The 13,058-nt window shown below is 41.9% G+C and overlaps 1 protein-coding gene across 1 annotated transcript in view; it reads left to right on the forward strand.

Annotated features, from left to right (window-relative positions):
* LOC144799696 (DNA topoisomerase I, mitochondrial-like) overlaps nucleotides 1-13,058 on the forward strand; it is a 1,324,061-nt gene that overhangs the window by 398,002 nt on the left and 913,001 nt on the right. Inside the window, exon 15 of the mRNA XM_078671191.1 lies at nucleotides 9,180-9,324. Coding sequence (XP_078527317.1) covers nucleotides 9,180-9,324 — 145 coding nt within the window. The remainder of the gene's footprint in view (nucleotides 1-9,179; nucleotides 9,325-13,058) is intronic.

Genomic DNA, 13,058 nt, shown 5'->3' on the forward strand with positions numbered 1-13,058 from the left:
AACAATACAATAATCCCACATCCATTTAGAACAATAGAGTAAAACTGAATAAATTATTTGAGACCGAATTAACAAAAATCCAATTAGTAGAACCAGAGAGCTAAAATTTTGAAGACTTGAAAAACCGTGCTTAAAAGCACAAAGCACCAATTGTAGTTATCTGGTCATGCCGGAAGGGGACAAAAATCACAAGTTCAGTCTGGATGCATTGGAGCGCGGGCCGGTGACAGGGTCCAATTTAGACTTGCTGAACAAAGCACTTCAAATCCTGATTGTGGTGCGAGATCCCACATTGAGGATGTGTTGCGCAGTGACTGTTTCAGTGAGCTGATTTGAGCAGGTGTCATGCAGCGGTGGTTCTGAAGAGCTGTGGGGTCCAGCATCAGATGTCGCGCATTGGCAGTTCCGATGCGGAGCTGCAAGATGATGTTGCTCTCTCAGTACTGCCCAAAAGACAGCAGCTGGACTGGCAGAACACCTTCAGGCCCTCTTCCAGGGGGCCAGGACTGGGGTGACACCACCTGGGGGACACAATATATGACAGGAATAGTCCAGGTGCTGGGTTCAAGGTGGTTGGAACCTTTTCTGTCCCTGAGGCTCTGATCTGGAGGTCAACCAACTAACACTTTGAGCCACTCCAGTAGTCCTTGGTTCAACATAAAGGTCCAGTCCTTGCAGAATACCAGTCCTTCTGAGTCTTTTACAGGTCCAGTGTATACTGAAGAGCTTGGTGAAGGGTCAACTATTCATACCTGGTGTCCACCTTGAAGTGGGAGAAAGCTCTAGTGACCTCCCCCTACAGAGGTGTCTGGAATGTTCGGTCTCCGTGCTCCGGCATGTCTGGGAGCACATAGGTGTAGTGTAAAACCATTTGTGATGTGCAAGTGCGGTAGGTGACCGTTCCGCACCTTATCAAGGCAGAGTTGGCCAACTTGCCAACACCTATTCCTCCTTTGTGGTACTCTCTGGGGCAATACACGAAGACCAACTGCCAGCTACACTTAGTTGTGTGACCTAGGATAAAAGCTGCAGGCAACAAATGGTTGAGACAAGAAAATGACAACTTTCTAAAAGTGGCATTTTCAGAATTGTGACTTTGAAGCCCTCTGTAATTAATTTAAATAGCAATTCTTTAGAGACCAAATCCTACTTGCTGCCTATTGAAATGTATTGCTTATTAAATGTAATAAGCTAATCCAATGTTATTCTATGGGAGAGGCAGATCTTGCAGTAGTGAAAAATGAATTTAAGAGTTTTCTACTACCAGGTCATATAAAAGTGAAAGTATATATCCCACTTTTTAAATACACTGTGAAGGAAGTCACCCGATTAGGGTCACCCAGGCCTACTCTAGCCTTCCAAGAATAAAGAATCGATGATGCAGTAGAAAATACAAACAAACTAGTTTATTGCCAGAATACACTGCAGTGAAGTCAAATCAGACCAGCATCCTATCATGGCTGATGAGGGACTGCCCTTTACAAGCATGAAGTTACATTATGTACGTTACAAAGTCCACAAAGACCCACCCACCATGGAAAAACACTGGCAGATATCATAATACAATGGGGATACAGAACATAAGTTTTGATTGTGCAGCCTGGTCCAAACTATCTACATTTCAAGGTTGTCTGGCCCATCCTCCCCTCTAGATAGGAGGGAGAAGGCCTTGATCTCAGGGTAAAGGCATGCGCTAACAAGGGCATTAAAGAAACAAAACTTACCACAGACTATTTCTCGTAAATGAGCAAAATACAGTTTTGAGTAGGGGAGCAACAGTTTCGATTGCGTCCTTCTAAATAAAATTGCAACACAGATGTCAACCTAACTGATGTGACTTTTATATCAACTGATTAAGTCTTACACTGAAAATGTAATGTATTAGCCATATGAATGCTAACATATTAAAGAGCAAAACACATGTGGGATATTACAACTAAGTTTCAATTCTTTCAGTCCCTCCTTTTAGCATTTATATGCTAAATCATCTTTAATTATGCTATCAGTTAAGGTTCTTTACAATTCTAGTAAGTAGGAAAACTTTATTGGATAAACAGTCAAATAGGATTACATATAATAATAAAGCATACTTTAAAAGAGTTGCGGCATTAATCACTAATAACATGAGTAACATCAAAAACAGAATCAGCAAGGGAGGTACTTGATCCAAAAACTCCCTCATCCAACTACATGTGGGTGTCCAGCTCTTGTTGAAGCATTATTTTAGCATTTGTATCATGAATCAAACTGCTTTTGGGTGTAAGATAGGTGGCACACAACAAACAACATAAGGGAAGACACTGTATCAGGGCACAGCAGCAAGTTAGAATAATAACAAAATATATCACGTTCTCGAAGATCCAGCCCCAACCTCCAAACAAGGACCAACTCCAATTGCCACTCTCCATGCCCTTAATATTCTCCAAAATGTCTAAAATATGTTGGGTAATATTCATTTCCATGTTCGTGATGCTGACCACACATTGATCTCCTATGACAGCGCATGCTCCACCATTCTTAGCCAGAACAAAATCAACAGTATACCTTGTTTGTCCGGAATATATGAGCATACTTTCTAATTGAGTGGTGATATCCCGTAAAGCTACCACTGTTGAATTGGATTTTATCTGTAATTTACACCCAAAATACTCTCTAGCGCATTCACCTCTGGCCATAGCAGTACCACCAAATGTAATAATGGAAGAAAGGAAGTACCCAAAAGTAATACCATTGGCATAATTATTAACCTCCAAATCTGTAACTCATTCACAGAATTCCGTAGTCAATGTTCTTTCTACTCATTTTATATTAGCTTTGCTATACCTTCAAGGTACCCCGAGAGGTAACACCATTCCCAAAGCTACGTCCTTTGTACCATTGTACATATTAGAATGTATGCCATTGGATAGAAAATAGAAACCGGGGTGTGCATAGTGAACCTTGGTAAACCAATGGAGCCTATCTAGTGCTCATTCCTTTCATACGAGGGTCATCCTTTTTTCCTAAACTTAGAACATTTTTGAATACTATTTCTCCAGGGCAGTTGAGATACAAATAATTATCCATACTATTTTATTCAGTACAACACACAGGATATATTCCTGCTTCTTGAGTAGCGGTCAGATCTTGGTAATTCCATCCTGTTAGTGTGATATTCCTTTTATTGACACATAGATCACCACAATACATTTCAGGCATACATCCCGAATATCCTGTACCCCTTGAGTTTTCTATAATCTAGACAAGGTCCAGGGTATCCCAAACCAAATTCACCTTTTACCTCTACAAAAGTGAGGGGGCGAACATGTGTAATATACTAGTGATAGGGGATAAGCTGTCCATAAAGTGGTAACAGAATCAGTAGGATAACAAGCTGTTACCCCTAAAGAATTTTCAGTGGGTATACAGGAAAACATTATTGTGCATAGTGCGCTTCTGACCATCAGAGGGAACCTCTTGATACAAGACACATGACGATGTAATCCCACAACACTCCATTACACGGAGCAGCCCCCCTCCCCCAATAGGAACAGTAACATAACTACAACCTAAATGATCTTTTTCCTGAGCAACCATTTAAAACCAACCCACCCTGTGTGTAGAGCAACTAAACCTTGTTCATCTGCTGCAAGAGGGCTGCCAAAAAGATACATTTTTATACAATTATATTCACAGATCAAAGTGTCAAAGGAAAAAAACTGCTTAAAATGGAGCCAATGATGGAGAAAGGGCACCAAATCACACAAAAAAAATAAAGAACAAAAAACCCCCCCACAAGGGTCAAGAATCAGGGTATGTTCTAAGCCTCCGTGGCAGGCTTCTATCGTCCAATCATCTGCGGTGCTATTGAGCACGCAGCATTGGAGCCACACCCTTGCCTCTTGTCGACAATTGTTCACTGTTCTCAGGATAGGGCACTCTCCTTCCTTGGAAGATACCCTCTGCTTATCCTGTCCTGCGTCACAGGCAGTGCACCCATTTTCTGATCCCTTATCTAACAGGAAGATGCAAAAACAAGGGACCTTTTACTTGTCTTATGCAATGAATTCCATCACTAACAACACTCACTTTTCTTTTGGCGCACCACCTTTCCATTGAGGACGCAAAATGTTCCTGTCCTTTCCAGGCACTGTCTCATCTCGAAGTAGAATCTGAAATTCAGGACACGTTGAGGAGTGGAGCTCAGGTTCCAGGTGATCAGATAAAGTGGAACCCTGAGCAGCCCTTATTTCCGGGGGACCTGCTTCATTCAACACAGCATAATTTTCTGACTCTGTTTGTGTCCAAACCAATTGAGCATCCGAGGACGGTAGATATCGCAGGACTCTTTCATTTTTGTGGTCTCCGATGCCCTCTCTCACCCAGGCATCGTAGGGCAGGGGCAAATGCACTCTCTTTTGCAGTGAGAGTCATGCACCCATTTCTTCCGACCTTCCACTCTCACCGCTGTTCTCCTAGCGATGAGGACGAAGTAGGGGCCCTTCCATCTTGGCTCAAAGCCTTCCTTTCTTTGAAAACTTCGAATCAGTGTCACCAGGCTGAATCGTGTGCCCAGGCCCCTCAGGTGCTGGAGGTAGTGCTCGGTGTATCTGTTGGTGGATAGAATGTAAAGTTTTAGGAAGTTCATACAAATAGTCGACCAACAATGGGTACTCCATCTCTGAAAATCTCTTTGGTCTAGGGACACCCCACACATTCGCTGGACGACCGAAAATTACCTCATATGGAGATAATCCGTCCTAGAATGGGCAGTCATTCTAGTGGACAACAAAGCAAGGGGTAATGCATCTGGCCATTGCAACCCAGTACTCTCCTTTGCCAATTTTAACTTGAGAGTACTTCTCAACTAAACCTGCTGACTGAGGGTGGTTGGCTGCATGAAACTTTTGCTGAATATGCAAACCGATGCATATCAGCTGGTTCAGTTTGGCATTGAAGTGACTCCCATTGTCACTCCAGATCAAGCGGGGCAAACCGTAACAGGGGAAAAACTCCTTAATAAGGGCCCTTAGCTGTTGCCATGGCGGTATTTTCTTTTGTGGGATAAGCCTCAATCCATTTGCTAAAAGCACACACTACCACTAGCATATATTTCAAATTGTTAACCTGTGGCAATTCTATATAGTCTGTTTGTAGTACCTCAAAAGGGTAGGAGGGAGGTGCAAATTTACTAGAAGGTGTAGGGGTACCCTTCCCAGGATTGTCGTAGACAGATCCTACAGTATTTCACCAAGTGAGTGGCAACCTTTGAAATATGATCATTGTTCCACACAGGATCTAACAGTCTGCAAATACCCTTAGCACTAATTTGAGCTGGACCATGTGCCATTGTAACCACGGAAGTACATATGCATGTGGTAACATCCATCTCTGTTTCTCGGACAGATCAGTCCAACATCCCTCGTCATCCCAATGCCCTGTTTTCTCCTGCCACACTGCCAACTCCTCCACTGTTGCTTCGCTCTGAATCTCCTTGACATTGGCTAGTGTCTCCTCAAATATCCCATTGTCGGACACCTACCTAGCAGGATCCGCTACAAACATCTTTTTCATCTTTGATATGGCTGTCTCCTTAGCTGTCTGATGTGCAAATGCATTTCCTTTCCCAACATCAGCAAATGTTTTATGGCCACTGCATTTTACAATCGCCATTGGGAAGAGTCAATGCTGTCCGAAGCCTCTCTATCAACGGACCATGTTAAATTTTGGTCCAGTGCGATGTCAAGAATCCTCTCTCTGCCCAGAGGCGTCCAAAATAATATTGCACCCCAAAGGCAATACTTGCTGTCAGTATAAATATTGACAGTCAGTCCTTCACTTAATTCACATGCCAGCAGGAGGGCCACTAGCTCCGCAGCTTATGCGATTGATGAGGAACGCGTGACATCTCAACTACAGTGCACAGCATGGTAATAGCATACGTCACTGTAGTACGGCCATCTGACAATTTAAAACAAGGGCCATAAACATATAGTTACCCTTGTGGGTCAGATAAGGAAACAACAGTCAAGCCTGCCCGTCTCTTCGTCTGTGCGAAACAATCAATCATGAGCGTCTGTGTCCTCTTCTTCCAAAGGGAGGGGTAGTAAAGTAGCTGGATTCAGTGTGGCACATATTTTGATAGTAATATGAGGTCCAAAAAATGTCAGTTCATGTCCAGTCAGAGGGGCACTGGTAAGGTGCTGTGTCTTCGTTATATCAGTTATATCTGTAATGCTCCATAAACATTTACCAAACGTTAAGGTAACAAAAGTAATGTAAATATGGGGGTGGCTTTAAGAGATGAAAGAATGGGGGATAGAATAATTTGATAGCATAAAATAGTTAGTTTTTAAAATGAAAATGTCTCGAGTAGAATCAAGTACTATTATAAAAAAAGGTAAACTTTTTAATAGAGATATATGTATTAGATGCCAACACTTGTCAAAAACTTTGGAATTCTTCAAACAAGTCTATGTAATTTCTTTTAAGGTGAGCTATGCTAGATAAGGTATATAACACACACATACAATTTCTAATCTTTATACTTCTACCAGTTTTGTGTAACGGTAACAATAGCATCTGTCTTAATAGCAAAAGGTATGCTAGTGTTTGAGAAAAGGTATAACAAATGTAGCCTAAGCAAGTGAAATGAGTATTTTTATTTTTAAAAAGGTTGAATATTAGCCAAGATCCATTTTCAAAAATTGTGTGAAGCTTTACTATAACATAAATATGCGAACTACTGGACCTTTTAACAATGCCAACGATTCTTTGTAGAGCTTAGGATTGCCTTTAATATAGAAGTAGCTGTACACATGTTTTGAAAGAAACATATCAAGTTTTAACAAAATACCTCCTTAAATTTTTTCTGTCATCTCAGACATTGAGTCATCTTGTTTTTGCATGGGATTATATAAGCCAGTAGCTGAAGTCGCTGTTTTCCAGTGTTCATTTACATTAAAGAATGTGAGGAGAACACAGAAGCTTTTCAGATGTCTAAACTGTACTTGGCTGCTAGTGCATATTGATGAGTGCACAAGCAAATACATTCCTATAGGATCTCCCAGTCAAAATGTTTTACTTAATTTAGTTGTACTCGTCTTCACTGGCAGGCGACACAAGACCGTTGTAAGATCTGCAGAGCATTACTGTTGAGGCCTATCACATCTTCAGGGGCATGATGACTCCAGAAGTCTGTAAAAGAACCCAGGAGTCCATAGTGTGAGGCTATGGGGCAGGCGGGAGTGATGTGGGTGAGAGGGAGTGGCAGTCCTGACAGATTGTTTGTCTTTCAGTCATGCTGTTTCCAACAGTTGAAGTTTGAATAGAGTAGCTAGACATAGTTTGTTCTTGTTGTTCAGCTGGTGTTTGATCCTCTTCTGCAGAAATCTCAGACCATTTGACCACAAACTCCTCCTGAAAATGATTATATGCAAAGTTGGTTGAAATAGTTTGTTACCCTGTAAAAACAAAGTGTGTGTATATATAGTATGTGTGTATATAGATTGTGTGTGTGTATATATATATATGTGTGTGTATATATGTGTTTGTAGATATATATATATATATATATATCAGCAAAAGGTTCCTCTAGGAACACACAGGAGCACTTGTGGGTTCTGCAATCCTTTCTTTAATTCACTCAGCATGACGCATTTAGTCTTACTCGACTTTCTCAAATGCTGTTTTGTGATCAAGAAAGTCTCTGGTAGTCCAATGTTTTAAAAGCCACATTGGCTCCTCCTGCACAGCATTTCAGCAAGGAAGGACTGCAGATGCAAGCCGGTCCCTCCTGATTTATATAGCCGCCATCTTGGAGTGGGTGTCCCTTGTCATAACGCTCTATAGTAGTGTGTTTCTTATTCCTTGTGAACTTCCATTCAATAATGGGAATTGGGTCCATCACTCGATCACACTGTCTCGCTGTACATTTAAAAACGGAGCCTCGAGGCTCAATTTGCATCCCTTTCATCAGCCGCTTACTTGTCATTAGATGTCTTCTGTGCCTGAGAGCGCCGATTTCGTAATCATCGCTCTTCATGTCGTCTTGATCCAACCCAGTGTTTGGCAGGTTTATCAGACTGACTGCGGCGGTTCAAGCAGTTCACAATTCAATGTCCCAACATTTACCACTAAACTGCTGAACTCTTTGCATGCCAGGTGCCTCCTTTGTGCAAGTGGCATGCATGTAAATGATATACCAGCAAAAAGTCCCTCCTCTAGGAACACACAGGAGCACTCACGGGTTCTGCAATCCTTTCTTTAATTCACCCAGCATGACGCGTTTCGTCTTACATGACTTTCTCAAATGCTGTTTTGTGATCAAGAAAGTGGGTGGGTGTCCCTTCACAAGGAATAACAAACACACTACTATAGAGCATTATGACAAGGAACACCCACTCCAAGATGGCAGCTATATAAATCAGAAGGGACTGGCTTGCATCTGCTGTTCTTCCTTGCTGAAACGCTGTGCAGGAGGAGCCAATATGGCTTTTTAAACATCAGACTACCAGAGACTTTCTTGATCACAAAATAGCATTTGAGAAATTCGTGTAAGACGAAACGTGTCATGCTGGGTGAAATAAAGGGATTGCAGAACTCGTGAGTGCTCCTGTGTCCCTAGAGGAGGGCCCTTTTGCTGGTATATAATTTACGTGCATGCCACTTGCACTGAGGCACCCGTCATGCAAAAAGTTCAGCAGTTTAGTGGCACTTGTTGGGACATATATAGATTTGCTATTATATGTTCTACCTTATGATTAATCAAACTTTTTTAGGCTGTCTTTCCACATTAGTGCCTGACTAGCAATAGTTAATGTAGACTGCAATTGGTTTTTATTTACTCACACCTTCCCACGACACTAGTCTGCTAATTTGTTTTCAAGCATCATTCTTGGAGGCATAAGTGGACTTAATCTTGTAATAAAGTAACAGCATATTGGGAGGCTGGCTACATTGGTTTATTATGGGAAATGTTACATTTGCTCACCATAGTGCACATAATAAATGTCTGTTCATTCACACCGAACGTTTTCAAAGAATGTTATGAAGATTTTAGGATTTGTACGACAAATTGTAAGGGAAAAGAGTTTGAGGTTATGCGGGTTTTGTTTGGTAATTATTATAAACGGTGCTACATTGTTTGTGGTCAAAGTGGTTAAACACACTTTTGGGATTTTCTTTCCATTGGTTTACAGTATCGTGAAGAAAAAGAAAGTAAAGATTGAAAAATCTGAGCCAGAAATTCAACTCAAAAAGGAAAAGAGCAGCGAAGAAATTACGGACACAAAGAAAAAGGAAACAAAGGGAGCTGAAATTCAGCCTAAAAAGGAAAAGACGGAAGTAAGAAACAATTGCTGATTGTTCGATTGAGAAATTTCTTTACACACACTTTTGACCCTGGTTTCTCAAAAGGTAATTTTCTTTGTTCTGCTTGTGCTAACATTTTCAGCGTAAAGTGAGATAGTGAATGGATCTTGTCCAGTATTTTTGGGACTACATGCATGTCTTCTAAAGTGTTGCAAGCAGAATTTGCATCTTTGAAATAACGGTGATCCCCATACAAACTATTCCAACGAATGCTTTTTGATTAGTATCAATGTGCTTAATTCTTTATACAGTTTGAGGGCCGAGAGGCTTTGGCCTACGCTTCCCTGGCAGAGGACAGCCTCCCATGTTTAAAGATTTCCGGCAGGCAGGTGGAGATTGCAATGTCGCCAATGGAGCAGCTATTGTGGTAACTAAATTGAAGCTTTGCAGAAACATTGCCATGCCTGATGCACCCTCTTGGCAATAGGTAGTTACCTCTCTGTGATTGGGACCTTCTGAGGGATTTCCATGCCTGGGACTTCCAAGCCTCACATGGTGATCATAGAAAGTGACTTTTATTGACCATAAATAGGACACCTTGACATTGACTATAAATTGGGCACCCAGAGGCAGGTGGGCTGTCCGGTGAGAGATTACCAATGGGATTTCCTCATGAGGCTATGCAATTGGCAACCCAGTGCTTCCCCACCTCTAATTAGTGTAGGGTAGTCAGTTTGTAGAGGTTGGAGCACTGCTAAGTAACGGTGGTGGTACTTCTTTTCCAAAGTCTAAATGACCCCCTAAGTTGGCATGGTCTGATTAAGTGTGCATATTGCGGTTATGAGCCATCTGCAACCAATTTGCACTACTCACCATGCCATCATTTTCTGTCTGCAAAGAGAACGGCTTCCAGTTATGACCACATGTATCAAATATATTAACCTTTAATAGGCTGTAGTTAGATCATGTAAGCACCATCTGCTTTTACCTAACAGGTGACCTCGGCGTAAGCTATTGACAATATCCTGTATACAGCAAATGGATGCTTTCCTCAGGTCATCTCTTCTAGTTTTTTAATCCAGAGTTCTTTCAATCTGTGGGGTGCGCCCCCCCAGGGGGATGCGACTCCAACTCAGGGTAGGGGGGAAGCGTGCACTCCACACAATCTTCCTTTTGTTGGTCTTTTACTGTCCTGCGTTGCAAGTCTTCACCCATTTCAAATGGGAATTTTTTATTGTAGGACTCTGGTAACAGAGGGGGGAGGGAGGGGAAAAAATAAGGCACAACATGCCCGTACTTTTGTCATGTAAAGAGCTAACAGTTAACCTTCCCAGGAGGGGTTTACTTCGTAGCGCTGAAATGCTTCAGCTGCTGTGGGAGGCAGGGTGGTCTCTGTTAAAACCGAAAGCAAACAGACACTTCTGATCCTTCCTGTTCGATTTCATAGCAGAGGAGACTCCTTGCCTCCCACTGCAGCTGAAGCATTTCAACTCTACGAGTTTAACCCAGTCATGGGAGGGTTAGCTCTTAGCAGAAAGGAGACAAAGTTTCTTTTAAATTTACACAGGCAGGCGCGCAACGCCCACATGGCTTCAAGTTGCCAAAAGAAAAATGCCAGCCATGTGTTTAAACAGCCTGCAAATTGATTGTCTTGACACTAAATATGCTTTTAAAGATGTATGTATACATTTGTTATGTGACTTTTCTGTCTTTGTTCCATTTTACTATCAGTCATGGATCTTCCAGGCAGCCCTAGAACACAATTAAGAGTGCTTCTATTTATATTTGTTTAAAAGTATGCACACACAAGTGCTGACAATACAGCTTTAGATGACGTTTATTTTTGTACTGCCTGGGACATCAAAATCATGAGCTAGCAACCCTAATCATAAAACTGGGAGTTTGTTGTAAGATCAGCACATTTATTTCCTCCACCCTGATCCCTTGTTAATGCCATAATAGCAATAGTTTTAGCATATCTGAAACCCTATGCTGCTGTCAATAACCTGCTGAGTACCTTCAAGTGTCTGGGAATGCACCTTGCATTCACACAACTTGCTCCTCATTTTCGGCCTTCACTTTTACGTTCACAGTGCACTCAGTGATCACAATGCCCTCACACTGATCCCAATGCACTCACACCATTCACCCGCTTACCTGGTACTCACAGTGATCACTCTGCTATCACAATGCACTTGCTCTGTTCACCCTGTATCTCACTCTGCAGTCACACAAGCACACTACTCATCCTGTACTCTAGTGACACTTCACTCACCTGTCCCCCTTACTGCTCAATCTGCAATCTCACTCAAATAACACCATCACTAACCATACATTCAGTTGTCCCACTCTGCTCTTCCATCCTCACCCAAATTCATATGGTCACCTCACTCACCCTGCAGTCACTCCTCTTACCCTACTCTCTCACTGTTGCATAGCTCACCCTGCGTTCACATGGGTGCTCCTGCCACCCACACAGCGCAAAGGTTTAATGTGCCAGCTCCAAAGAACGTGTACCATGCAGATCAAAGGACTGAGTGTGAGTAAACAAGGAGTAGTGCTATTAAAAATTAAATATTTGCCAGAAAGATGCTATAGAGAGATGAGGTGCATTGTCTGAGTGGTAGTAAGGAAATTCATGGAGAAGGAGGAAATGGGGGAGGGGTGCCAAAACAGGCAGTTCCACTCTGCGTGACCAGTGCTAGGGCCAGCCCTGGCTGGGAGTGTTAGCCCCCACCCGTAGTTCGTTTCTAGTTGCGTCCCTGTACACAAGTATTGGCATGTTGGGCCCCATCAAGGTTTTTGTCCTAAATTACAAAAGGACACATTTACATGTACTGCAACCCAGCCCTTCAGGGGGCCACTTGATAGAGGCAACTCTGTTTTTGCCCTGATGGCCTGGAATAAATCCTAAACAGATTCTTGTAAATACTGTTTTGTTTAATTTCTTTTTAATGTGATTGATGTGGGAGAGTCTATTACTGTTTGCAGAGAAATGTTTTTGTTTAATGCAACAACCATAAAGTTTATTTTAGATCAAAACAGGTCCTCACTAATGAGAAATTGGAGGATATCACAGATATTATTTGCTGTAAAATTAGTGAGCTGCTGCTTTGTTACTACAGTGAAAACACACATCACCAGCTCTGAATTTTATATATAAACACTTTTGGAATTTCGACCATAGCGCCTGTACACTGTTAGTAGCCTGGCTATAGAGGGTATGACAGAGCTGAAAGTGAATCATTTAATCTCAAAGCTGTTCTGAACAGGGGCCACGAAAATAGTATTGGCCCAGGGCACCCAAAATCCTTAACATGTCCCTGCCACCACAGAGTATGTTAGACAAAATTGCTCTGAAATAAAATAGGCAACATCATTCATTTAATATCAGTTCTATTTTTTTTAAACCTAAGCCCGACATGTCCTGAACCCCAACTGGTTCAGGCACGCAACTCATACCACTAAGGAATTCTCAATTAGGTGTTGGTTCAGCGCCCTCTCTGTGGACATTCACCTTTATCTTCGGATCCTTAACTGGTTGGTGGGCAATTATCCCATTATAATGCTGCCTAAAACGTTTGTTAATCTGTTCTAGAGAAGAATTGTTTCTCGTGTACCAACTCTGAGCTAGGGAGTGCTAAAAAAATCTGATAACACGGTCTCCCTTACAGTCATTGTTTTGGCTGAAAAAATGTCTGCAGAATATTCAGCTTTGAGAGAAACTGCTATCAAAACTCGTTTGCCTTTCATCTCGTCCTATTTAT

Source organism: Lissotriton helveticus, chromosome 12 (assembly GCF_964261635.1).
Source record: "Lissotriton helveticus chromosome 12, aLisHel1.1, whole genome shotgun sequence".
In the NCBI taxonomy this organism is placed as follows: Eukaryota; Metazoa; Chordata; class Amphibia; order Caudata; family Salamandridae; genus Lissotriton; species Lissotriton helveticus.